Genomic DNA, 27,048 nt, shown 5'->3' with positions numbered 1-27,048 from the left:
AGCTCAGTTCTACCTGTAACATTGTGAATCAAGTGAGACTAGAACTCTAAACTACATGTAAAGCACTGATTTTGCAGTGTTGCTTTTCTAAATGGTCAAAATAAAGAGTTAACCTGTCAATTCATTGCAATATTAGGATTAAGGATTAAGATACATTTATTTATCCCAAACACATGCAGAGACATGAAATTGTAGGGAAATTTAACCTCTGCTTTTAACCCATCTGGTGCAGGACACACAGAGCAGTGAGCAACCATGTACGGCGCCCGGGGAGCAGATGTTGGGGGAGTAAGGTGCCTTGCTCAGGGGCACTAGACAGGGTAGGGAGAATCCTCTTGGATTTTTGGACAGATCAATCCAGGTTCGTCTTTTTGTTGTTTCTCCGTGGAGTCGAACCAGAGTCGAACCAGAGACCTTTTCTGCCCATAGTCCACCGCCTCTTACCATATAATCACAGTAAGAGATCTAATCTGGAGAGCTTGTTAACCCAAATACAAAAGGCATCAAGGAAAATAAATCACAATCGATACGTTAATCAATCAATGGAATTATTCAAATCGAAATAACAAACAAATCCAATACGTATGATTAATAAACAAATATCAAGAACTCATTCACCAAAATGTCCAGTAATCCATAGAAAACAAATTCATTATCAAATAAATGAAATAAGGCTTCATTACTTCAGATGGTGTGTGGGGAGGGCGTTCATGAAAAAAAGTTTGTATATTACATTCCATTCAATTCATAATTAGATCAGTAGAGAGGGATGTGTATGTGTGTGTGTGGGTGAGTGTGTGTGTGTGAGGGTCCAATGAAAGTGAAAAGTGAGGGTTATGTGTGTTTTTAGAGGGGGAAGACGAGTGGTACATTTTCTAGAGGCAAAGGGAATCCTGAGTTCAGTTTGGAGAATTATCTTGTGGTGTTCATCCAGGACAGAGGGGACCAGGATCCGGGGATCAGCTCCTTTGGCTCTTGGTCCAGGAAGATGGTGGAAGAATCTTGGCTCACCTGTACAGAAACTAGTTTCTTTTTGGGATCTCCTTCCTTCACCTCCTCTCACTTGACATGTTCTCCTTCCTCTCTTCTGGCTCACAGGTGTGTCCAATTTATCATCTCCCTTGCCCCTCCATCTTTATCCTGTTGAGGTGTAAACGGCCATTATGTCCATTTAATTGTCTCCTTACGGCTACAATTTTGTTTAAATAAAGATTAAAAAAAAAAAAAACTATCTGTTCAATATTTATCTATCGTTAAAACTCAGAGATTAAGTTGCAATCCTCTTCCACCAGGTGGCAGTAATGCTCTACACTGTCCTTGTTTACAATGGCCTTTAGAATAAACAAATACAAGTTTGAGGCGATGTACTGTGCAGCATTGAATCAAACAGTAATTTTAATAAGATGGTGTGATACACAACGCATCAGAATCCAGAGCAATGACGAGCAACTCAAAATAAAAACAATGGAATAAAAAAAATACAGATCAAAAAGGAAATAAAAACATTAAAATAGTTTTAGTCGGAGTGTAGACAACACTGCGAAAAAAAGCAAATACAGATCATACGATTGTAAACAGAAAGTGCAGGCTCTTCATTCAAAAGCATTTTCTTAGTGTAATCATCATTTTCTCAGAACACGGATTTCCTGAAACATTGTGGTTGAAACGGTTTTGTGCCGTTTCCATCTCTGTTATTATTATTATCATTATTAGTACGAGATAAAAGGTTGTGGGAGGGGAATATCCAGGGAGTAATATTAACAGTGTGTGTTTGTGAGTAGTTATATTACATTACAGTGATGTGGAGCTACAGAGAGTTTACACGACAACACATGAAAGTTGAATTTTCACAGCTTTGTTTTGCGTTTTTTTTTTTTATATTGTGAAACAGTTAAAAAAAAAAAAAAAGATTAGCAGCAAATAAAATGGTGAAGTGAGGGCGCTGTGGTTCAGGCAGATATAATGTTAGACTTATCGATATCCCAGTTTGACACCAGACTGTATCTGTGGACATTCACATCTACACAGCAGAAGAGTACGAGAGATTACAATATTAACACCTATGCTTAATGTCTTATAAAGTACAGCTACTACATGTACACACGGATTTCATTCGAGCAAACCTTAATATTAACGTCCTGGTCCGTCTCAGCAGGACAGCGTCTAGTGATTGTTATAATAAAAGTCTTTCACATCTGGTAAAATACATTGCTAAGAGAGGTTTTTGGTCACATTCGCTCAACTATCATATACAAACATTTTACATTGACCTTCAGTCCCGTCTGAAACTGGGACACTTTTCTCTCCTCCGTCTGATCCTCGTGTTTCCCTTTTTAAAACAAGTCTCTGTGTGACATCTCCTGCCAGACTTCAGCCGGATAATGAGATCTCATAGTCACTTGTTGACAGCAGGGGGCGCCCGACCTTACGCACGTTCTTGGCGTTGGTTATACGAGCCGTCACCTCCACCGGCTTTTCAAAATAATGTACCAGGGCCTGCTCGGTGAGCACAGAGGCCAGGAACTGCTCAAACGTGATGGCCCAGTCCTTGTCAATGCTGGAGCTGTGAGGCAGCGCTCTGTCCAGGGGTCCGCAGCCCCGCTCGCCGTTGTCGTTGCGCACCAGGACCGTGTCCTCTGCGATGTCCTCGCACTGCAGCTTCTCGTCCAGCTCGTGGGAGCCGGCGCTGAGCACCGAGTAGGACGACATCGAGGTGTCATCTTTGGTTTCGTCATCCGAGATGAGCATGGCAGAGGACGTGCCAATGTCTTTAAGGGACGAGTCCTCCAGCTTGATGTCTTGCATAGGTAGCAGCTGCTGGCTCCCTTCGTCCCCTCTCCCCTCGTCACAGGGGCTCGCCTTGTTCTCCAGACCGGCGTGGACGAACTCGCCTTCCTGGTCCCGCTGCTGGAGCTCGCAGTCGAGCCCGGCCTCCTGGGGGGAGTTGGGATCAGTGGTGTCTGATTGAGCCTCCATGTTGTGGTCCTTTCTACTGGCGGCGGCGGAGGAGGCGAAGAGCTTCCCCACCTCTCCCATTTCCAGCAGTAAACTGGTGACAGTGGCCGTGGCGTGGTAGAGCTCCTGTTCCGAGACGTCCTCACTGAACATGCTGTACAGGGTCTTGCAAAGCTCGATGAACTGGGTCTGGAGGAAAGAACATTTCAGACGATGACAATCAACATCTGGCTGTTGTCTGCAATGGGAATGAATACAATCACATTCGCTCCCATCAAACGGCTCTGCAGGGGACACAGCTGTTTATTGGCTCCGATCCACAGTGATGGAAACATAGCACCTGAGTGAACATGATCATTTCTTCTTTTTATTTTGCCGGTCTTGACGCTGATGCTTCAGCTTTTCAAATGAGTCACATTGAAATTTCGTGCGTTTTTTTAATTCTTTGGAAAAAACTCTTCAACTGTTGATGAGCAGAGAGGAGGAAACTCACCTGATTCAGCTTGGGGTGGTCTTTTGTGTTTTCACGTTTTGACTTGCTCTCCTGGTTCCACAGTTTCAGGTAATGCCGGTAATCAGGATTGTTCAGTTTCTTCACTGTAATATGTAAAAAAAAAAAAAAGAATGAGTCATGTATTCAAGTCACAAGATTAAACAAAACAAAAAACACAGATAGCCTGTGTGCTACTGAACTGCTTTCGTCTGTACAGCTACAATTTTCGAATGATTGATTATAAGACCTCCGTATATTTTGTCCTCCTCAATGGGAAATAAACTTAAACGGATATCTCTGGCTCTCAGAAGTACACGATGATAATACATTATATAAACAAACAAGTAGTCTCCTGCCTCCTGAATGAACTTGTGTGCTCTTTTTAAATGGATGAGAAGATAAATTCGCTCCATTCAGCTGTGAAAAACAATTATTCTATATCTGGTTCCATTTATCAGTTTGATCCAATAAGAATGTGGTGTGAAGAGAAAAGATTTCACAGATTCATAATAAAACATCCAATCTGCTCGATAGGATCAAACTGTATTAGATTGTTATTAATGTCGCTGTGTTGCTGACCTTTTTCAGTCTTAAACGTAACTCGGACAAATCCATCATCCTTCTCACTTCTGCACTTTGAGTCAGGCCCTGAGGAGAGAGAGAGAGCGGGAGATCAACACCAGTTCAATTCATGTGCACATTTTCACTGATGAAGAACGTATTTCCATTTTGCTGCAGATCCAGGGTTTATTTTTCCCTCTTTCTTTAACATTATGTGTTTTTCTAAATTTCGATATGTCATAAAGGATCAGTCATGTTAAGGGGGTTTCTTATTTATGAGTGTGATTCATTTTAATCAAATCCCTGATTGTTTCCCTGACAGGAAAAGTGCCCTCCACGTTTCCAGGTTCTCCAGGATGCCTGGGAACCCCGTTATAGATCTCCACAGGTGAGGCTGAACATTTAGCAGCCGAACCTCTGGCAGTATTCTCTACAATCAGATTATATCCACACATAACATAGTGTTGCCACAATATCACCAGTCCCTGCTGATATTAACCAAATGTATGTGTTGGAAAAGGACGGCTCTGAAGTCTCAGATGTCCCGTTTGATCAGCTGCACCTCGAGCTACATTAACACAGGTGAGTCCAGTTGGTGGATTTAATTTCCCGAGCAGCGGCCGTCAGATCCGTGAGGGGGTTTGAAGCGGCTCCTCTCCTCTGCATAGTCAGACACAGGATCCCCCTGCAGGCCCCCTGATTCACACTCATCCACGTGTGTGTCATTGTGCCGCTGCTTTCATCGCAGTCAGTGTGCACAATGCAGGCTGCACACCCCGTCTGCTGCTTCAAGGTTAACACAACCACACTTTCAACCAGCAAACCACAGGGCGTGCTGCTTGCACATAACAACATGAAACAAAACAGCTCCCACTCAACCTAAGCTCATAATGAGACTCTCAAGGCCTCCACTTTGTAGATATCAACAGTTGTGTGCTGACAAACAACACCAACTAATTACTGGACACGTGGCCTCTGATTGGGATGATTCTCTTCTGAGAACAGCCCTAAATAAAAACTAGAATAGTGCAATTTTTCCTCAAGACCCATGAATTATTTCCGGTGAAATGTGTGAAGATGTCAAAGAAACGTCCCGTCTGCCGTTGTTAAAGAAATTTAAAAAATAAATAATCCTGGATCCACGCCACCCTGGATCTGCACCAAAATGTAATGGGTTCTTCCCTGACCGATACCGATACCGCAAGCTTCCACCGAGTTTCATGAGAATCCATCCAGTGTTTCTAGTGTATTGCTGCAATCTAAACTCTCCTTCATGTTAGCGGTTGAGAATTTATTTTTAATAAGTTTGGTATTAATCACAATCATTGCTACTTGCTTCAAATTATGTCAGAAACGCAAAATGGTTGCACCCGCGATATTTTGGCTTCATTTATCGTTCAACAGCAGGAAGTGGAGAGGAGTCATCCATCTTTGTAAACAGCATATTTTGTGCAACTTGGAGTGCTTACATGTAATTCTATGAATACATCTACTTTGTCTTGACTGTGAAAGGAACTATATTAGAAGCTGTTTTATGGGACTAGTGAAATGGCATCATGGTGAGATGATTATTTCTTTCCGCGTAATGTATAAATATAGTAAATTATTCTCCCAGGAAAAAAATGCATTTTAGGATCTTACCGAGTGACATGTCTGGAGTGAGGTCTTCAAAGAAGTACTGAGTGGCTTCAAAGGCCGAGTCGGGCTCCTCCTGTTCATGAACGACTTCTGTGAGAAAAGAAAATTCAACTTAGATTGTAGGAAAATCCTATTAACGGTTATTTTTCATTTTAATTTCCTTATAATGAATCTTACAATAGAGTTATTTTTGATAAATTAATTTTAGTATCAATAAAAGAGTAAAAACATCTTTCCGACTAATACCCTTAATTAACCTGAATTCAAAATAGAGTGAATATCCATTTAGTTCATGTCAGTCATATTATAAAAAGATGCTGACAAAAGGAAACCTGAGAGCGAAACATTTTCTCTTTCATAGACACTTTCCTCAGAGCCACCTCCGCTCTGTGCATATTAATGATCCTGCTCCACTGAAATGAGATATATATATACACACATGTTCCCTAAAGATGATGTCTCATCATGACTGAGCTGCATCGATTCAAACTCACCAGGTAACACGTGCATCTTGTAGAGGAGCTTCAGCTTCTCCGTGAGGTCCCTGTGATACAGAACACCTGCAACACAACAACAAGCTTTAGAGACTGTATCTGGCTCAACTGTTTCCAAAGGTGATGCATCATCTTCAGTTAGAATCGTCAAAGCATCAGTGTCACTACGATATGAAGCGCTAGTTCCGTGGAAACACTCCGTCTCTTCTCACCCAGGCCGCTGATGAACTCCCTGAAGTTGATGAGGGCGTCTCCGTTCTGGTCGAGGAGCCTGAAGAAGCGCAGGGCCAGCGGGTCTGAGTGGGTCCCGTTGGCCCAGGGGAACAGCAGGTTGAACAGGCCCTTGAACTGCTCCACGTCGATGCGGTACTGCTCCAGGTAGGGCAGGCCGGGGTCGTGGCGCTCGGTGGGGCTGCTGCTGCCGCCCCAGTAACAGCTGGTCAGGTGCTCGGCCTGCAGCAGAGGAGGGAGAGACGGTTACAACTGAACCACACCATTTGAAAGTAATAGAGTTACCGCTTCCGCCAATCAGTTCAGTTTCCATCTACAAATGTTTATTTTCCCAGACTCATAAGGTCGCCATGACCTTTGTGACGGAAATCTGGAGATACAAGAGGCTGGAAACAACAAAGTTATCTACATGTATTTAATAAGGGGCTTTCTGCAGAAAGGATCAACACAGGGAGTCACAGGGAGCTCAGAGTGATGATGAAGAACAGTCAAAAGCACAGGTCTTATATAGCAGGACTTAGGGCTGTCCTTCTGGACCAATCCAGACAGGTTCCATAGCTGGGGGAAGGAGAGGAATGTAAACATCAACAGCTGATTCACATGTGTTTCCTTAGGTGATAAGAAGACTTCTTCCTTTGATGGGTAATTAAGTCGCAGAAGGTCTCACTGTATTCACTTCATAAACAGTTCCGACCCTAAAACAGCTCAAGTCATAAACAATTTGGTGTATGTAAATACAAGTCATAAAAGTCTCTTCACAAGGCTTCAAACACGTACTATCCAAATGCAAAATAGATTTTCAACCATGCTTAGTAAATTTTTCTACTACACCTTTGACCACTAAAATCTAATCACTTCCTCTTTGTGTTCAAGTTCCAACTGGTCAAAATTTGAAGCAATCCCAGATAAGGGTTTTGTGAGGTAACAGATACCTTGACCTTTGAACACTAAAAAAAAAGCTTCTGGGGAATTGGTTGTGATGAAATCCTCTGTGGGTGGTCCCAGTATATCACCTTCACAGGAACATAAAGGAACAGTGACTTTGACCTTTGACCACAAAATATAATCAGTTCATCCAAATTCAAGTTTGGACCAAATTAGAAGAAATTCCCCAATGGTGTTCTTGAGAAATTGAAAAAATACTTCTGTGAATTTAAACTGGTTTGACTGGAAAACAGCACAGTTGCATTCTGTCAAGTTTGTGAAAAACTATACAGAGACTTAGCTTGTAAAAACATTATCACTCTTGAATGATCAGAATCATTATGAAAACTGTGCCATTAATGAACTCTCAAATAAACAGTGTTTTATAGAGGCCTGCAGCAAAGGAAAAGCTAAACTCGAGGAATATAATTAGAAAGCTTGTGCCGACGCTCCTGCACCATTATTCATTTATCTCTAAAGACCAAGGATCAGTTTGTCTGCGTTTCTGTCTCAGGACAGTAAGTGGAAGCTGCAGGCTCACAGTTAGTCCCTCAGCGTGAATGTGTCTCTATTACTCACCTTAAACAGCATGTAGAGTTCCTCCAGCTCATCTATACTGAAGGCCGTCTCTGTTACAATGGTCCTGACCTGAAACATCACATAATCAGATTAGGTAAAAATAGAAGCCGCAGAAGAACGTTGAGTTTCATTTAGGGAAGAGCAGAGAATCTAATAATGTGGAACGCGGCTCTTTCTAAGTCAGACTTAAAATCTAATTTGACCTGAACAACTAAGATACTTGTTTGTTCTCTGTGAGGAAACTTCGAGGAGGGATGGGACATTTGGCTTAGACCCAGACAAAGGGGATTTTCACTTTCTGTGATAATAGAAGATTTTCTGACATTTCCAGACAAGGATTTTGTTCTATCTTTCTTCAAGAGTGTGTTTTTTTAATGCTTTCACTCAAAACCCTGCGCTTGCACTCAGATATACCCTGCTTGTGCTTGGATTTAAAAAACGTAACCAAAATCATCACAAGTCCTGACATTCTCCTGGTTGGGGAATTCTGACAGATTTGTTGCACAAAAAAGTGCAGAAGAAAAAAATAATCTGAGAGGGGAGGAGAAATCTGAGATCAGACACTTCACGTGCACGGGGGGGGGGGGATAAGAGCTGGAGTAACAAGCAAGCTCTTGAATAAAAGATAGAATAAGAATGGCCTACATATTTGGGGGATTATAAAATGTAGTCTCTTTGTCCTGATACATTTTGGCGTGGATCAAGACAAAGGGGCGTATCCATTTTTTTTTTTTTTTATAAATTTTTTAATAAACACATATTTGGACGTAGTGGCTCCACTGCCTACAATTCCAGCTCCAGTATTTCCATGTCCCTACCACGTTGCGTTTGGTCGTATCCTCGATGGTTTGGATGACCCTCAGTCTCTGCTTGAAACGCATCTGTTCGATCACATCTGCACGGATGGAGCCAAAGTTCTGATGGTCAACATGGAGGAGAAACAGAGAGAGATGAAGGTAGACTCAACTGTGGTGCACCTGAAAGACTGATGACACAGCAGAATAACGACGAGGACGGCTGGATGATGAAAGTGAAATTGTACAAACTAAACACATTCCCTTCAAAGTTATAACATTACAATTTCATTGATACTAATGTTAAATATATTATCTGTCAAACCCTAAAACACATCTGTCTTCATCAGCCGTGTGAAATACCTCGTAGGAGCTGCGGACCAGCTTGAAGATGTCCACCTCAGGATGTGGTTCTCCGTTGTCTGTTAGTAAGGAGTGCAGGTGGGGGATGGGAGGTAAAGTGCTGTCCTTATTGGTCACACTGTCCAAGTACCTACACAACCAGTCAAGTGGAGAAGATCAGTACATAATGCAAACATTTTCTTTCCCCGAGTTTGGGATTGGGGGGGGGGACAGGGGAAGACAACTCCTCGACTTCACATACAAAATAAAATTTGCCCGTTGCCTCGTCTCACCTGCCTAGTACCGTCATGGCCTCGCCGTCGTCCTTGCAGTCCAGCAGCAGGTCGATGTTGGCGTGCAGCACGGAGAGCGCCAGCTGAAAGATGACCTTGATGCCGTCGTAGAAGAAGCAGTCCACCACCACCACCGCGCTCTCGAACGGCATGACGGACAGGAAGAGGGTGAGGAACCACGAGAGGGAAATGGTGGAGATGACCCCGAGGTCCTGCATGCAGTCGTACAGCTGGGGAACGTACTCCCGGGCGAGTTCCTCGAACACGCCCTGATCCACCAGGGCTCCTGTGGAAACGAGGGGGATGTTAATCAGGGACATTTGTATTTTATCCAGGTGATGGTCTGCTCATCCTTTGAGGGTCACGGGTCGAGCTGGAGCCACTGGCTGTCAATGGCACAGAGGTATTATACTAAATAAAACCAAGAAGATCCCCCTCAACACAAAAGCACACAAACAAGGATTGCAGGAGAAATCATGTACTGACCCACAACTCTGGTGTTGTAGTAGTCGGGCAGCATCCTCTCACAGAGCGCCACCAGCAGCCAAAACGCCTCCTCTTCTTTGGCGTAGAGCAGCAACACGGAGGTCACGATATTCATGGCCTGTAAAGTCGAGGGAGAGGAGCAGGAAAAGAATGAGTTCATGTCGACTGTGACGGGTTTCTACCAGTTTGTGGAGATAAACAAACAAGAGTGAGTGATTGTGTGTGTGTGTGTGTGTGTGTGTACCTGACAGTATCCGATATTGGGATTTCTGAAAGCGTAGGCGGTGAGGACCCTGCGGAGGGCGGCGATGCCCATCTCGTTCTGGAAGGCCGGGTGCTCCGGTAGAGAGCGGTGCAGGTCCCTCTCGATCTCCTCCGTCGCCAGGTTGTACTTCCCCATGGACCGCTCCACCAGGTCCTCGTAGTACCCGCGGTGAGTCGCCATCTCGTTGATCGCTCCTGTGAAAACACACAACATTTTATAAAGGTTGAAACCGGCGTCGGTGTAAAATCTCCTCCTCCAAATCATTCAGGACAAGATGCAACATCCTCTGTCCGAAGCACCTGAGACAAGGTGAGGAAAAGAAAACAGTGTTTGTGATGGGTGTTTGGAAAAAGTATACGATGAACTTTATTGATCCCCAGGCAAAGGAAATTCAAGTGTAACAGCAGCTGAAGTACCATTAACATAAGTAGATAGCTAAATACATAATAGAAATTTACTAGTAAGGCATATACAAAACGTTAATTATCAGTATATACCACATTGTGATATTGTTACATATAGGTGATTAATTAGGTTCTGTATCTCAGAAGCACAAATAACAAACCTCTATCAGGTGAGTTGCAGATCTCGCATCAGTTTGTATTCCTTTGCTGCACAGTACGTCAACAATTAATTACACTATTTGATTAACGTTATTTGATGCTATAAAAATGAGGCGAAGAATCGTGATTGACAGCTGGGACAGACTGAGACGAGCGTAATACCTCAGTTCCACATCACGATCGCTGCTGCACAGACTCTGGCTCCAAATGACATTAAAAACACAAGATCAAATCATTTCTGCACCTGAGATGATGACATGTCATTCTATTTTATAATTTCTTTTTTTTTCTTTAGAGATTGTGAAATAGGGAGTTTCTTGACATTTGCATTTTTACAATTACATTTTTCAATTACACTGGTTTTTAGAATTATTGTGCCTCAGAGGTGTTTTGTCGCTGTCGGACCAGATCTCACCAAACGAGTTTTTACAACCTAGAGCAACGAGTGTTTCAAACGAGTTTAGAATTGTTATCCAAATTGGAGACGAGTGTGTGGACAACACGAGAGTGACTTAGGTCGACACGATGCAGCCACGGCACCGAGCTGGGTGAGCAGTAAGTAGGTCACCGGAGGGCGGGAGGAGCCGAGTGTAACCCGACTCTGCTCAGGTGGAGACGAGTTCACGCTGCTACTGGTGCATGACGCATGACTGGGCCTGTAAAGTGGGAGGTTTGGAGCCTGTGCTCACCTGAATATGTAGCACGTGTTACAGAGAGTGTGTTCAGACCTGAGACCTCAAGTGACTCAGACAAGTTGAATGACTGTAAATACACGAGGGAGCGATTTGATAAAACACATCATTCAGTAAGTGATCATTTGCATAAACAGGATGTGAGTGAGATCTGATCAGTGGTCACAGGAGACACATTTTGATACCCGGTGTGAACATGTGTACTAAGAGCTGACCGCTTGTGATCTGATCGCTCAGGACGGATGACTGAACTGGGCCTGGGACGCTTATGGCCACACTGCCTTCAGCCTACTGAGTAATCACACATCAATAAAATGTTTCATTGAGTTTTCTTAAAGTTAAACCCCAGTTTCTTCTGGATAATCAAATCAAATTATAATACAGAGCTCCTTTTCTATCACTAATCATTCAAACACTAGCGGCACAATGATCGGGAGCATTTTTGGGCTTCAGGACACTTGTGGTTTTGGGGATCGAACCACTGACCGTCGGCATGTGAACAACCCGCTCCACCCCCTGAGCCACAGCCAGGTTATCAAAATAGATCTGAAGATGAGCCCTGATATGACGCACTAAACACAACCTGTCTGTCAACTAGCAATCAGCACTGGCAGCAGGACGTTTGTAAAAATAGATGACACCTACATAAAATATGCATCACAGGTCTTGTGATTAAACACGTAGCTTGTATAGGTGCGGTCTAATTAGTCAGAGTTTCTGACTGGATCAGCTGCAGCGCCGTTTCCTCAGGGGTTCATTGCTCCGGCCGGGTTTATTTCAGGCCTCCCGGAACGTTTCCTCACCAGAGAACAGCAGCCACAGCTCCCCTCGCATGCTCTCAGGAATCCCCTTGAGGACCAGCTCCTTGGTCTTCTCAGTGCGGTACATACACACGCCCTGTCCGAACTCAGTGAAGTGGTTCTTCCACGCCTGCTCCTTCATGAACTCCTTCGCCTGAGGAAGAAGAAGGGAAGCGATTTCACGAGCGGCTGCAGCCCAGGTGCAATAAAAAAAAAAATCATGGACCGAAAATCTGTTTCAGTATCTATCAATATGTTTTATGTCTTGCACATAAAGCAGGAATACTCCGAAGTCCTATTACATTAAGAATAACAACAGGTCTTTAGTTATACGGAAAAAAACATCTTTAAAAAGGTTGTTGCTAGCATCAGTTCTCCATGCAGTGTAATTTCTATCCAATGATAGGGTATTAAAATGCCAAAAGTGACTAATTCAATTCAAAACAACTAATTTTGTCCCTGGAGGGCAATTCAAAAATATCCTCTAAGAGAAGTAGGATGTGATATTGGCTCAGAGCGGTGTTAGATAAAGCATTTCTCTGTTATGTACCCAACTGAACAGGATGGAATGTTCTCTGGTTTTATCTGACACAGCGCGATTGAACTCACCAGCTTGGGGTTGAACTCCTCGGGCGAGCGCCGGCGGTACATGGTCATCAGGGCCTGTGTCGCTGTGGGAACGCTGCTGTCGTTGAGGTTAAACGTTCGCTCGCCCTCTGAACCCGAGCTGTTGTGCGGGCTGCTGGAGAGCAAGGATCCAGGCTGGGAGTAAACCTGCAGAGGACATGTGCCATTAGAATCATTTTTCTTTCAGAGCTAAACGAAACTATGCACGTCAAATAAATAAGAGAGACCATTTAATCTCCTCGGTTAAAAGCACTCAATCGTTCCTACCTCCTCGTCTGAGCTGTTGAGGCTGCCGGTCAGTTCCCTCTCCAGGTAGATCTTGGACGTGGTCTGCTGCAGGAAGTCAGAGATCCTCTGCACCAGGAAGTCTCGGTCCTTCAGGTTGGCAAACAGGAAGGTCATGGAGTTCTTGGTGCTGATGGAGAGCGGGCTGGGCAGCACGTTGGAGCTGTCGGCCTTCTCCACGATGGTCACCTGGAAGACGTCGGGTCAGAGTCACCGTCTCAGTCAACATGAAATAATTCAGTAGAAAGACACTCGGAGAGACCAGACCTCCGCCAAAGCAAACACACCATAGTGTCATGTTAAAGGAAGTAAGAAAGTGATTCCTGAGCTCAGTAAATTCAGCTATAAAAGCTGAAGCTCAAGGGGTAAAAGGAAATTCCACCAATATGGATTCAAATCGACCTGACACGTGTTTAAAAATGCTGATTACTAATCACGTAAACAGAGACAAAGATATTAAATTACAAGTCACAAAATCAACGTAAAAATTTAAATAAATTTTAAACCACCTACAACTGCAGACATAATAGATTATTGTAGAACCCTTTAAAAATGACTAATTACTCTTCCCCACCACCCCTTGTTACTTATATCTATTACTGCAGTCTCCCTAATGAATTGAATTGCTGTGTCATGCTGGAGAAGGATTTTTATAAACCCACACTCACATTTACATAATTTACTTTCACTATTGGAAGAAAAATACTCCTTCATAGTGTCTCATTTTGTAAAATGCTAATAAACAACACATCTAGACGGACTCACCTCGCGCAGCGGGATGATGAGGCTGCACAGAGTCTCTTCCTTGCTGGTGAAGCAGATGTAGTTGGTGGAGATAAACATCTGTCCCAGGATGTGCATCTTATTGAAGGGGGTCCACAGGGTGCAGTCCGTGTGTCCATCCAGCTTTTCATCTTTGGGCAGACGGAAGAGCGCCCGGTAACGCTCGCTCTTAGCTCTCGCATCCAGATCCCTGAAAGAAGCAGAGTCCCGTCAGATGACTTTTATAAACATATGATGTGAGAGCTCGGTATGAGGCTGAAAACATTGGATTCTAACCTAATTTCACTACTAAAGGTAAAATAAAGTGATCTAAATCATTTACTCTAAAGCAAAAGAACGCACAGAATAATATAGTAAATGCATTAGGATGACATTAAAGCAGATAACTTGATTCACTCATGTTATACTATTTGGATGAATGATTGGTCTATGTAAGCAAATACTCTGATATAACGACACACTGCAGGAAATGAAACACATCCTTACATAAAATGTGCTGAGAAAACAAACTTGGGACCTTCAGGCCATTATTTAAGATCTCACATGAGCCCGATCAGAGTTCAGAAACACAACAGTCTTTTATTTCCCGCACACATGGATGTAATGCGACTTACAGCACTTTCACAATCTCTCGCTAAGAACCCAGATAACCAACCACTCTGCCAACCACAACACGTTAAAGGTTCAATCCACCGCGAGTCGTAAACATGCTTTATTATTGATGAGCGTATAAGCGCCCCCCCCCTGCGCTCTGCGTCACTTCTCTCTCACCTCTTGAGGGCCGACACCTTCATGGGCGTCTTCTTCTTGAGCTTGGGCAGCGAGCGGTCCTGCTCGAAGCCCTTGTTGTCCAGGAGCTGACGCATGGCGATGTTGGCCAGCTGCTCCGCCAGCTTGAAGGTCTCGTTGATGTTGAGGAAGACGGAGAAGACGTGCTCGTTGGTGCGGGTGCTCACCTTGATGGCGTCGGGCAGCAGGAGGGTGGCGCTCTTCTCCAGCTGGGTCATGTCGGCCCAGCGCACCACCAGTTTGGCTGACGGGGAGGGAGTGAGAGGACGGGATTGATATATTAGTGTATATGGTTAAAATAAGACAAATCAGTGCAGATTAGCGTCGGAAATTGTTTCTTCAGATATTTAACAAACTCTTAATGAGATGCAAAAGACAACAAACATCTAATGTGACAATGTTCAACAAATCTTTGTTTTATGTGAGCTTGAGAAACATGTTTTGAGATTTTTTTTACTCATTCTTTTTATATATTGTTTGTTATATATTAAGTGAAATCTCCATTACAATGACTGCCCTGTCGATTGTATGCCTCTGCCTCAGTACAGTCTACATACATTTATTTTCCAGACACACATGTGACTCACGGTAACCTTTGACCTTTGACCACCAAATTCTACTGAAATCATTCTCGAGCTCTATTGAAACATTTTTAACCTAATTCGTAAGGATTCCCTGATGGAGTTCCTGTGATGTCGCGGTCACAAGGCACGACATGTGCTTCGTGTGGTCACAGCATGCTTAACCTTTGACCTTTGACACTAAAATCAAATCATGCCCTCTGGCTTGTTGCAAAATAAACCTATGAAACAAGATGAATGTATTTTGAAATGCTTTCAGTAACTCATCAGAAAAAAAAACATCAAACTGAAATGGTTTGACACCTTTGAGCAACAGGAGGTGCAAAAAATGTAATAAAGGTGCTAACCACCGCCACCCTGCACCCCCGCCCTGTGAGAAACATGAAATGATCTGTGTGTAACCTTCTTTTCCCAGCAAGTAGGAGTAGAAGCAGAGGTGGTTGATGCTGAGGTAGAGCCATCCCTGCCGAGGCACCTTGCCCTTCCAGTAGCTGCAGGAGTAGTAGTTGACCAGCTTCTCCTCTTCGGGCATTCCGAACATCTTGCGGAACTTGGCGCTGGCCTCCTTGAACTTGTCCGTGTCGTCGTCCTCTTTGACATCGTGGTTCTTGCTGTACTCGGCGATGATGCCCTGCAGCGAGGTGTAAAAGTGATAGAATGAGGAAATGAGCTGAGACCTAAAACCCAAAACCTAATTAATACCTGATAACTAAAACGCAGCAGTAGTTTATGTCACTGAAGCATCAGATCAGAAACAAGTTCATAAGCTAAAGACACCAGGAAGTTTGAGTGGGCAACCTTTTCTAGTTCGTGATAATGTGTTTATGAGTATTTGTTGAATAATATTTGCTCTGTGGCAATAACAGGCTTAGATTTGAGTAGATCTTTGGTTTTTCTTCAGTTTGCTTGTTTTATGATGCATCACTTATGAAAGTTATTTGCACGTTTAAGACTGTGACCAACAAACAATGTTTCCAAAAATGTACAATGTCTTTAAATAAAAATGTATACACTAAAACTAGACACATTTTTTCTATTTTCTTTACCTGAACCTTTCCTTTGACGAAAGTGGTGATGTCGTTCTCGTTGTCAAAGATGGAGAGGGTCTGCAGCAGGTTGTGTTCCAGCCACTCCCAGTGCTCCGTGATCTCTTTACGGGACGTTCCTGCAGAGGAGGGGGAGGAGGAGGAGGGGGAGGAGGAGCACTCAGGCAGTGAGTTAACTGGACAAGCACGGAGGTCTAATGTTTCAGAAACGAAGGACACACGCATTTAAACGAAAACAAAAAAAAGATCTTCAGAGAAAATTTTCATGGAAGCAGATTAGGTAGAAGAAAAGATAATAAAAAAAGAAAATTGATTTACTACTCAAGTAATTTTTAAAGGAAAAAAAGCCTAAAATTCACTGGTTCCAGCTTTTCTGTGGTGAAGAATTATTGGTATTTGAACATCAGATGTCCCTTTGAGCTATGGGATATGATGACAGACAGTTTTCACTATTTATTTTAAAGACCAAACAAATGATCAGTAAATCTGAAAATCTTGTGCAGAATAACGAATAGAGACGAATATCCTTTTGTTTCCTTTTTTGAAATGCATATTTTCTGCTTTATGTCTTAACAGCGGCACCAGAAGATGCTGTTGTGTTACTGTCAGTTATCAGCGAGGGTTGCAGCAAATGTTTTTGCGGCCAAAAGGAGAATCTCAATGCCATAATGGCTGCCATTGTGGACAATTATCCCTCAGCACAGCTGCACACAGGCCTTCAGTGAGTGCACATTCACTGCATTAGCTGCGTCTGCCAGACTGCTCCACTCCCCTGATATATCTGGGCTGCAGAATTAAGAAGTGGGTTGGGAGGGGGGAGCTAGTGCCATTTCAAAGCCAGGCTGGTCTTCAGTGTGGGCCTCCATTTCAGATAGAGACGGCACAAACAGCTTCTCTTATCATAATCTTATCGAGTGTCACTGTGAAGGATGTCTATGAAAACGATACCATACATGTCCCTATAGAAACATGTAGGAGTTCACACCAACATTCAAACCAGTGTTATAATACTAGCTCTTCTGAAAAATGACCTTTTCATTTCTTCTTTCGCTCTTAAGTCTCAGCAGATCTGAGTTGTTATTGTGTTTTCAGGCTCAACCAGAGCAGCGTCTCCTTTGTTATTTTCCAGTGATAAGTATAGAGCTGAAAGAATTTGTTCATTCACTGATTAGTCGGTCTGGATATTAATCAGGAAGAATTCTGATTATCTGCTCTTGTCAAGTGGGTTATTGTTAAAAGCAGCAATGCCCCAGATTAAATGGTTCCCAGCTCGCAGTTGAGATAATATGCTTGTTTATTATTTCGCAGAAACGGAAACTCCATGAAAGAATGCAGAAGGGGTCCATTTTCTTTAACTTTGACTTCACGGATCGAGATGAAATAAAGGTGACACGTTTGGTAGACTGATATTTACGAGTTTCTGCAATTTCATTAAAACGAATAACAAATAAAAATCGGGAGCTTATGGATTTAAATGTGGTTTCATGAGGGGACTTTTGGGCCTTGGTGGAGGTATGTGTTTAACAAACACTCTCAGACACAGAGAATATGCAGACTGCATTCTTGAAAATACTCCATCGAGTGGTCAGCTGAACAAGGTCACATCCAGTCACATTTCAGCATCTGTTTCTGCACCCCGTTCCTGTAATCCTGCCCTTTAAAGCCACTGGGGCATGATGTAATGCTTGGCATGCAGGGAACTACCATGGGAAACAGCAGGATATTAGAGCATCATGTGTTGTGCAGGGGGTGAAATTACAGAGGGGTTTATACTGGAACGACCTGCATCGGGAAAACGAGCACATAAACATCACCCTCAGTCACCTGAAGTGGTATAATTCAACCAAATCAATTCAGAACCTGGATTTTCTTGCATTTTCTTAAGGAGTTAAGATGTGCGTACCATGAGCAATGATCCAGTAAATTAAAGAGTCAGGGGTCTGGTAGAGGATCCTGTATGGAGCCATGCGAGCGCTGGAGTCCAGGACGACATCCAGGGTCCCGACCAGCAGACCTACAATACAAGAAAAATGCTATTATTAAAAAGACAGAAGTAAAACACTTACATGAAACACACAAACAAACACCAGAGTTCAGACAATCTGCTCACAAGGAACACTGAGATCCCGCGGTCAATAAAAATCTTCACACTATAATGACCTTTAAATGTCTCCAGCCGTGACACATCCGCCCTAACAGACATGTAACAGCCACAAATGAACATGTGAGGCACATGACAAATTAAGTGCATTACCTTGCAGATCATTGAGTCATGCATAAGCAAAATGGGGAAACCCACTGGGTCATGTGGTTTTGGATACGAGTTTAAGAAAAACATCCTGTGGCTGGTACCTCTGTGCTCTACGTTACAGGAGTGTAGGTTTATTTGTTGTTATGATCAGGTTTTATTTGGTTCATTGTTATCTGATATTAAAAAGGCGTTTATTTGAGGTAAGGCAATAACCACAGACAGTTGAGCACTGACAAACTAAGATGATAAAAGTTAAATGTCACCAGAGAAAAGAGATAATTCACTGAAATAAGGAGGATTTATCTCATTTATAGGAGAAACGAATTCAGTAAAAGGCTTGAGAGTCGTCAGTGTTTCTCAGTATTAGAAGCAGACGTGAACTAGTGTGTTTCAGACAAGCAGCACTGCAGACCCCCCCTTCCTGAAGTTCTCATTGGAAGAAATTAATTACTTGGTGCATATACACCTTTAGAGATCATGTCTAACCTGGAGCTTGAACATATTAGGCTTGAACATATTAGGTCAGCAAGGTTTCAAATGTCTTTGTTTGGTGTTTATCCTCCTCCACATTTGTCTTTTAGATTTATGATGATCTTTAGAAGGTGATTTCCACTTTTAAGAGAGGTTGTGAAAAGCCACGTGTGAAATTTGTCTTCTGTGGACGCGGAGGAGGATGTCTGCTCTGAGAACATTTTAGAAAAGTCAAGAATAAGCAACTTTGCAAATGTTGCATGAGAACGTGCAAGGTTGACCAGCATCAACAAAGGGCCGGGTCGGAATCGAACTTGTGTCATCACAATCTCAAAACCGGCCGTCAGCAACGTAAGCAACCCTTGGTGGCTCTGATTATTCTACACTGGTTGAGAGGAAGTTTTTCTGTCAACGGCCATGGGAGACAAGTTATTTTTGTTAAGCAGCTCGTCAGAGCAAAAACAGTATGAGTCAGAGAGAGAGAGAGAGAGAGAGAGAGAGAGAGAGAGAGAGAGAGAGAGAGAGAGGATGAGGGGGAGGAGGTGAGAGAAGACAAGTGAGGGAAGTTGAAGCATTTTTTTATTTTCAGCGATAAAAGGAAACAAATCTGGAAAGGCAGAAATTATATTAAAAGAACTATAGATCTGTGAGACTAAATAAATCATTAGAATCTTTTCTCTTAAGATCTACGCTCTTCTCTCCCCTCAAGTCAGTTTCTCTGCATTTCTTCATACATTTGAAATCTCACTAGCATCTCTCATGGCTTTAAAGCAACACAAGCATCTGTAACAAATTAACACTGACCTACATATGGACGGTGATTGTTATTTCAAATTATATCAACAGACTTTCTGATGTGTTGGACCCACAGACCGTCTATAGAGATGGACAACGTCCTCCACTTCCTCCCACTATCAACAAATGAAGGCAAAATATCCCAGAAACGAACACTGGCCTCCTGCACATCCGGAGCCAGGGTTTGCGCAGTAGCAACTCCCACCGATACATGTGCTCGACCAATCATGAGTCGGTCTCAGCTGTCAATCATCACCGTTATCATTTCCTGCAGATTTTAGAACATCAAATAACAAACTAAAACCAAATTTAGTAGAAAAATTAACGACCTCAAATGACCGACACCATCTTTGAGATAAACGTATCTATCGTTTACTTTGAGTTTTTGGTTTGGACCATGTCCCATCCACTGACATTGAGGAGGCAGAGTTCATGACCTATACCGCAGTCAGCCACCAGGTGGCGATTGAGACGCATTGGCTTCACTTTCACTTAACCCTAACCCTAACCCTGCTTATCCATCATCATACACACACACACACACGTCTATGGCCAGAACAACGTCATACTAAATATTCACTTGTATCCAACCTAGCTGAAGGAATCAATAATGTAGAGTCAGTTTTGAGATGGCGTCACACCGGCCAGGATGTCCCTCAATACTCTTCTTTACAATTCAGTGCTCATGAGGCCGCACCCCACCCATCTCTGAACTCTGCCTTTATCTGACCATAAACCTTACAATACACTTTATCTATCTGGCACTTCACCTGACTCAGTTACAAAGCGCTCAACAGAAAGAAAAAAGTACAACTTCCAGGAACAGCGAGTAAATACGGAGAACGACTGTCAGTTCATAAATCTGAAAATAAAACCTTATGTCAAACGTTCATAAAAACTTTACAGTTAAAATTAAATCTCTCAGCTACACAACTGTAAAGATATGTTAAAAATATCCTCAAGCTGTGACGCTACATCTGTCCTCAGTGAAACACACAAAGTAGCCTCTGTGCTGGTTCCTGCTCCAGTGAGCGTCTCCAACACCACGTTTTGCCTTGATACACAATCACACACATGCAGACACGCACCACAGTCACAGCTGGTAAAAAGGCAATGAACTGTAGTTATCTCCAAATTAAATCGCACCGAAGCTAATGAGATAAAGCAGCCTGACAAATAGATGTTATCTCTCAGTGAAGAACAAACACCAAGTTGTGAGTGTGAATAAAACTTCCTCTTTAAAAGAAGGAAAATCACAAGGTTAAAAAAAAAAAAAACAGTCTTACACGAAACGCTACGCAGTCACACACACACAAACAGAGGTGTCACCCAGTTAGCGCTTCAGTATCAGCTGTTCTTGCGTTTGTGGTGAACAGTTTTATGACGAGCAACAGATTTGGACTCTAGTTGTGCGGCGCGTTATGAATGGTTCAGGCTGCGAGACACGATCTGAGGTTTAACGCAGCAAAGTCACAGGTTACACAGAGGGGAGACCGCAGAGAGTGCGAGACCACTTTGACGTCTACCTCCTCCTCTCAGACTGAGAGTGACATCATGTCATTCCAGCAGCTTATTTCAGCCAATTTCAACACTTGGTTCTTAAAAATTCCAAATTCAAAAAGGTTTGTCATGATAAAAATCCCCTTATGGGCTAAAAATGGAGATTTTACATGTGACTCTATTCTTACTCACTTCATGACTGGGATTTATGAATATGCTGATTTGACCCCGGTGTCTTGATGCTGACTGCTTTTGTCTATTCATTTCTGAAAACTGTCTGTTTGCATCTCATATCTGGAGAAATATCTTATCTGGCCTGTGTATGGTTAAGGGCCAAAGGAAGTGCAGTGTCGAATTTGGTGTGACTCACACGGCGATGATTTCCCGCCACAAACTGCGCGAGTCGGTGCACACGTTCAAAACAGAAGACAACACACAGTTCCTATGGTTCTTGTTCTGCTTCTTATTTCTTACTTCGAGTGAGCATTCCCCTTCTGAACGGAGCGAGCTCTCAAGCCATGTGATGCATTGTGCGTCTCACCTCAGAGCACAACCAGAGCTGAACCAAAACAAATCACCTCGTCTGAAACATGAGTTTTTCACTCGGTGGGAGAGAAGGAAACCAAACCAACTGCATGTTTTCTATTGTCTCTATCCTCTCTGGACCAAAAAACTAGAGACAACAGCTGCCGCAGGACGTTTGCATTGAGCACACAGAAGAAAACCATCACCCCCCCCAAAGAAATCAATACTGGGTCAGATAACAGAAGCCTGAGACGAGCCTGGTTCATGAGCATCACATGCAGGTCCCACTGGATCCACTTATTAGCCACATTTTACTGCTTTTCCACCATTTCTAGGTGCACCCACATTAATCCCTGCTCATAAAGAGGCAGATAAGAGTGTGGCCTGCAAAGAACAGGGCTGGTACGAGTCTGGCATGAGACACTGCAAGCAATCATACAGTGCAGAATTGTGAAATAGCGTGCAGTATGGTATTATTGTGTCATTTTATGCCACGAGCACTATTGTGTTGAGTTTTGCAACATGTGACAGGATGGCCGTCTGATAAACGCTGGTTCTGCTGTGCGTGGATGCTTGGATGTTGCATTTTGTATATTCGTGCATCTTTTAAAGCGTAAGATTATGTAACTCTGGCCTCTAGGGGTCTCTCGATCAAAATAATTAAATCCCTAGTTTGATGACATCGTTAAGCAGTGTGGGATCATGGGAGTTGCTGTCTTCACCACCGTTGCAGATGAAAATCGACTTGATGCGACTCAACTGTAAATCAAGTGAGGGAATGACTTAAAGTTGTATTTACGTTACGCAGCAGACGGCATAGAAGTGGAAGGAAAAAACAACCGACTGGCTAACTATGTGTTTTTCTTTCATCCATCATTCTCACTACATCATTTCACCTGAAAGTTAAAACGTGGACGGGCAATTAAAAGGAAACCAAAATGAAAAGCCCCTTTAATAGCGGGGATTTCTCTGGGTTTGAAAATTGTCAGAAACCTTTTGGAAAATGTGAGTAGTCAACTAAACATACAACAGAGGATCCAGTTGTTTTTGAGAATTGTTACATATTAGATCTTTGAAACAGTGGTTGCCATTCAGTCTTCTGACCTTTCAAGGTTAGACAACATCAACTTGTGACCCCTCGCTACAGGTTGTGCGAGTGTGCGAGTGTGCGAGTTGCAGTGCCTTCCAAACAACGTGACCCTCCCTTGACATTTCTACAGTTCTTAAGCCTGAGGAGGTCTAATTATTCAAATAAAGAAAAGACAGAATTTCAGTGCCAATGGTTTTTTCCGTTTTCCCACCAACCCTCACTGGCCCAGTACCAGCTCTGACATACGAGCTAAAGACTTGTGGAGTGGAATATCCAGATTAACGCCCGGCTCAGTAAAAAACGTTCCATCCTGGTGCCGCTGAAGGCTTCTCCCCCCCCCCCCCCTGGACTAAGTGCCTGTGGATGGTGCCAGTGCCACAGTGTGCCCAGCACCAACTGGCACATGGCACAAGCCCGCCAGCTCAGCATTTACATAACAATGACATCATCATTGTAGCACCACTTGGCACTTAATGTGTGTTGCCAGAGAAAGAACATGAAAGAGATTGAGAAATGGAGACTGCAAGTGTCAAATAACTCAATTTAACATCTGCAACCAGTGTAATATTGTGTTCAACTGTTATAGCTGACTTTAGGTCATCATTAGTCCAACTAAGGTTGAGACGAAGGACAGAAGAGGCTATAAATGGAATAAATAGTGATAAACTCAATATTTACTGCAGAAGTTATTAGTTTTATAACTGGTATTAGGCAACCATTACGTTATCACAAAACTGGTTTTAAAAGAATTTTGCATCATTTCATTATGTAGATTCAGTTATCCAGAAAACAGATATTTCCACATGGTTCTTATGTCAAATGTTTTTTTCAACAGTGTTTTTGGAAATGTTTGCTCCTAACCTTGAGGCCGGGGCTTCCACAAAGAGTAGAGATTAACATGAAGGCTGCCAGATAATAATAGGGAAGACATTTTTTTTAATAAAATGCAGAAACACAAAATGATGTTTGTTTGAGAGCCACCCAAGGGCCTGAAACACAACATGGCTGTTCCAGATATAAATGTAATAATCGGGACGCAAAAAATCTCATCTGCAAGTTTCCATGTGCCAACACATGAAGTTTGCTCTCCGTCATTTTCTCTAAAGATGTTCAAAGGTATCTCATGTTTTAATCTTGAGGAACAAGCTGAATTAAGGATGATGAATTGGCAATTTCCATAACCGGTCCCTCGTCCTCCTCATCTCTCTCTTTCCTCCTCCTGCTGATGTTGTTGTTTGACCCATTTTGTATGGAATAAGCAAGAGGGAGGAGGAGGAGGAGTAATGAGAGAAGGAAGAAGCAGAATGATTCAGCATGAGCAAGCAAGCGGATCATGTCTGTGGTTCAGACAGATGCTGTGTTGTCCAGGCCCCCTTGCAGCCACATGGCAGCTGCACAACAGAAACCACCTCAGCTGCTCGTGTTTGTGTTGTTGTAGAGGCTGGAATCTAATTTCCCCTTAGCTTTCTTGTGGCCTGGACAAAATGGGCGTGAGCCACTTGTAAATTAGCAGATGTGGGCCTTTAGGGGCAAACACGCATGGTTTGTTAAAGTGGCCCATGTGGTAAACATTGAATATGCACAAAGCTAATTCAGGCCAACCTTTGGCACGGCTATAGAGGAGAGGTCCAGCCTAGTGCCATCCTTCCATGTGGTAATGTATGTGGGCCAGATGACAGTGTGGGCCAAATCTGGGCCAAAACAGTGGAGGTGTGCAGCACTTCGCCCTGTCTCTGGTGATGTTTGGTGTCAGTGCCTGGTCAAAGGCTGAGGCCTGATTCATCCCACATCCAGGTGAATCACCTGTGCCAGCTGTTTGGTCATGTGACCCTCGTCACGTGTGTTTCACCTCTCACTACAACCACCACCTTTTCCCTCCTTACTGCCATGTTTTTAATTCGAACAGATCCGTTCATAAAGACAGACAGATAGACAAGACACTCACCGGCCAGTCCTCCGCCTCCATCCCCGTGGCCCTTCCGTCTCTGGAGGATGAAATACGGGTTGGCCCTCTCGGTGATCCACAGCGCGCCCGCCAGTAACACGTCTTCGGGACTGACCCACATATTTCTCCACGTTTGTTTGTTTGTCTTGTTTAAGAACACATTGAACACGCAGGCGCGATTCTCGACCCTTTAAAACACCACCTGGAGCGAGGGTAAGACCCGGGTGGCTTTAGATGAAAGCTGTCAGCACGGACCGGTCTGGATCGGTTTGGATCGGCCTGCACCAGATGCAAGTCTTGACAGCGAAATTCCGTGCGCACACACCGTGTCTCTATCTGTCACACAGCCGCCTCCTGTGCGCACCGCCGAATGGAGGAGTGTGTGTTTACGCAGCCTGGCTCGGTGTCTCGGCCGCAGAGCGCAGCGCAGCGCCGGGATCCGATCACTCTTTGTTGTCCATATGCTCCGAGAGGCTCCGAGAGGCTCCGAGGTTGCAGGTGCAATGCTCCGTGTCACAGCTGCTGTTTGAGGAAATCTGCTTCACGGTCGGTCGACGACTGTCTGCATGGCGCCACGGCGGAGCTATGTGTCCGTGTGGTGAGAGCACGAAGACGACACCTCTGATGTAAACCCAACAATAACGCTGCGGTTCCTCCTCCTTCTTCTTCTCCTCCTCCTCCTCCTGCTGCTTCACACCGACTAAAGTGTGCGCGTCACCGGCTGGACATCGCGAGACGTCAGCGAGCAGAGCAGGAGGCGGGTGCACGTCATGAAATAAGGAATAAATATTTGTTTTGTTTTAACACTCATGGTTTGTTGTGCCCGTGGTCAAATGCATGTGTCATGTCACTACCTATAAGTATAAGGACGTTCATGGAAGGAGTTAGAATGTGTTGACTTCATGTATTGTATCCCCACATAGGAAATAACATGGATGGATTAAAATGTGCAGCAACAAAACGTTTGTTGATGTTGGCATCTGTAAAAAGATATGGGGTGGACAGTGAGGAAACCTTCATGTTTTTTGTTTGACTAACTGGCTGAAGGAGCATTATAGAGACAATGATTTACAGATATGGATGTGGGCCTCTTATAGCCCTAACAACATGGATGTGTTTTTCATTTGGCTTATAAATAGAAGAGAAATAAACCCTGAGGGCAGAACAGGGAGACGCACTGTTATGAAAGACCGACTGTTAAAGTGAACTCCAAACTACAAGTGGCTGTATTCTACAAAACTTTATTTTGTGTATTTTCTGGCACACTGATGTTGTGTTGTTTGTATCTGCTCATACTTCCACCAAGGTCCAACAGTCAACATCCAATTACACACACTCACAGATATCAGTTCCCTGAATATGTAAATATATATAAATTATTATTTTCAGTGAGATTCATGAATTATTTACTGGGCAATTGGATGTTTTCTTTCTTGGTCCAGGTTCCATCCTGTCATATAATTCACATTTGGTTTTTGCAACAACACCAGTACTGTTGTGCATTTTCCAAGAATAGCTGAGAACATGTCACAGTTCTTATTGTGATTGTCTCAGTGTCTTGTGTCTCTTAATATAAACCCAGACAGGCTCCATTAAGTGTTGAGATCAGGTCTATGCAGGGGCCAGATCTGCAGGACTCATTCTTCTTTGTTTATCGTAAAAGAAAATGGGTCACATGAGCAATTTGGATGGAATTAAATTGGTGCAATCACTAAATACCACTCAAACACTGGGAGACCATGACGCATACATGGAAGAATTTTCACTTGGTTTCCTGCCCTTTGCTGTATTTCAATAACAGGATGCAGAACAGGGGGCCCGCTCAGTGCTTGTGGGTTGAGATGAAACCAGGCTTCAGCTGCTTGTTGACAAACTTTCCCCTCTGACAGAAACCACAGCGAGTCGAGCGGCTGCTCACACCTACAGGACCGACTCCTCCAGGTTTGTTACCGCAGGGACGGAGACGTGTGATGAACCTCTACAGTACCTCCACTCTCTCCATCGATGTGTCCTCTATTGGTTCCTGCATGAGTCAAGTGCACTGAAGCTGTGTGTTGGCGTGTGTGATGTCGAGTGGTTTCGTTAATGTCAGCCTGTGGTAGTCAACACAAACCAAGTCACTTGATTTATTGATAAAGATACCACATAACCATTTGTAGCAATCGAACAAAAGTGTGCATTCACATCTACATTAGACAGCACAGCACATGCCTATAGGCTCATGAACTATGTCACCACCTCAAAGGAAGT

At 43.5% G+C, this 27,048-nt stretch overlaps 1 protein-coding gene across 1 annotated transcript; it reads right to left on the bottom strand.

Annotated features, from left to right (window-relative positions):
* Positions 1-1,365: 1,365 nt before the first annotated feature.
* On the bottom strand, positions 1,366-25,493 carry tbc1d9 (TBC1 domain family, member 9 (with GRAM domain)). The gene is made up of 21 exons (XM_053418978.1): positions 24,799-25,493; positions 18,125-18,235; positions 16,222-16,340; positions 15,578-15,806; positions 14,577-14,838; positions 13,788-13,995; positions 13,005-13,211; positions 12,720-12,884; positions 12,114-12,264; positions 10,035-10,249; positions 9,791-9,908; positions 9,305-9,590; positions 9,033-9,162; positions 8,694-8,792; positions 7,876-7,944; positions 6,354-6,594; positions 6,142-6,207; positions 5,651-5,737; positions 4,028-4,096; positions 3,449-3,552; positions 1,366-3,144 (listed from the first exon to the last, which is right to left on the bottom strand). Exons 1-21 carry the CDS (start codon positions 24,917-24,919, stop codon positions 2,371-2,373), a joined length of 3,831 nt encoding a protein of 1,276 aa, XP_053274953.1. The 5' UTR covers positions 24,920-25,493; the 3' UTR covers positions 1,366-2,370.
* Positions 25,494-27,048: the final 1,555 nt, after the last annotated feature.

The sequence above is a fragment of the Pleuronectes platessa genome, chromosome 3, assembly GCF_947347685.1.
Source record: "Pleuronectes platessa chromosome 3, fPlePla1.1, whole genome shotgun sequence".
NCBI lineage: Eukaryota > Metazoa > Chordata > Actinopteri > Pleuronectiformes > Pleuronectidae > Pleuronectes > Pleuronectes platessa.
Note: the sequence above shows the minus strand (reverse complement) of the source record. Positions and strands in the feature narration are given on the sequence as shown.

Bases quoted from the DNA above. Each gene is read 5' to 3' on its own strand.
- tbc1d9 (XM_053418978.1), bottom strand. From the start codon at position 24,919: ATGTGGGTCAGTCCCGAAGACGTGTTACTGGCGGGCGCGCTGTGGATC. The intron at 14,839-15,577 runs GTTACACACAGA...CCTCCCCGTCAG, and splicing joins CTACTTGCTGGGAAAAGAAG to CCAAACTGGTGGTGCGCTGG. The intron at 6,208-6,353 runs GTGAGAAGAGAC...GTTGTGTTGCAG, and splicing joins GGAGTTCATCAGCGGCCTGG to GTGTTCTGTATCACAGGGAC.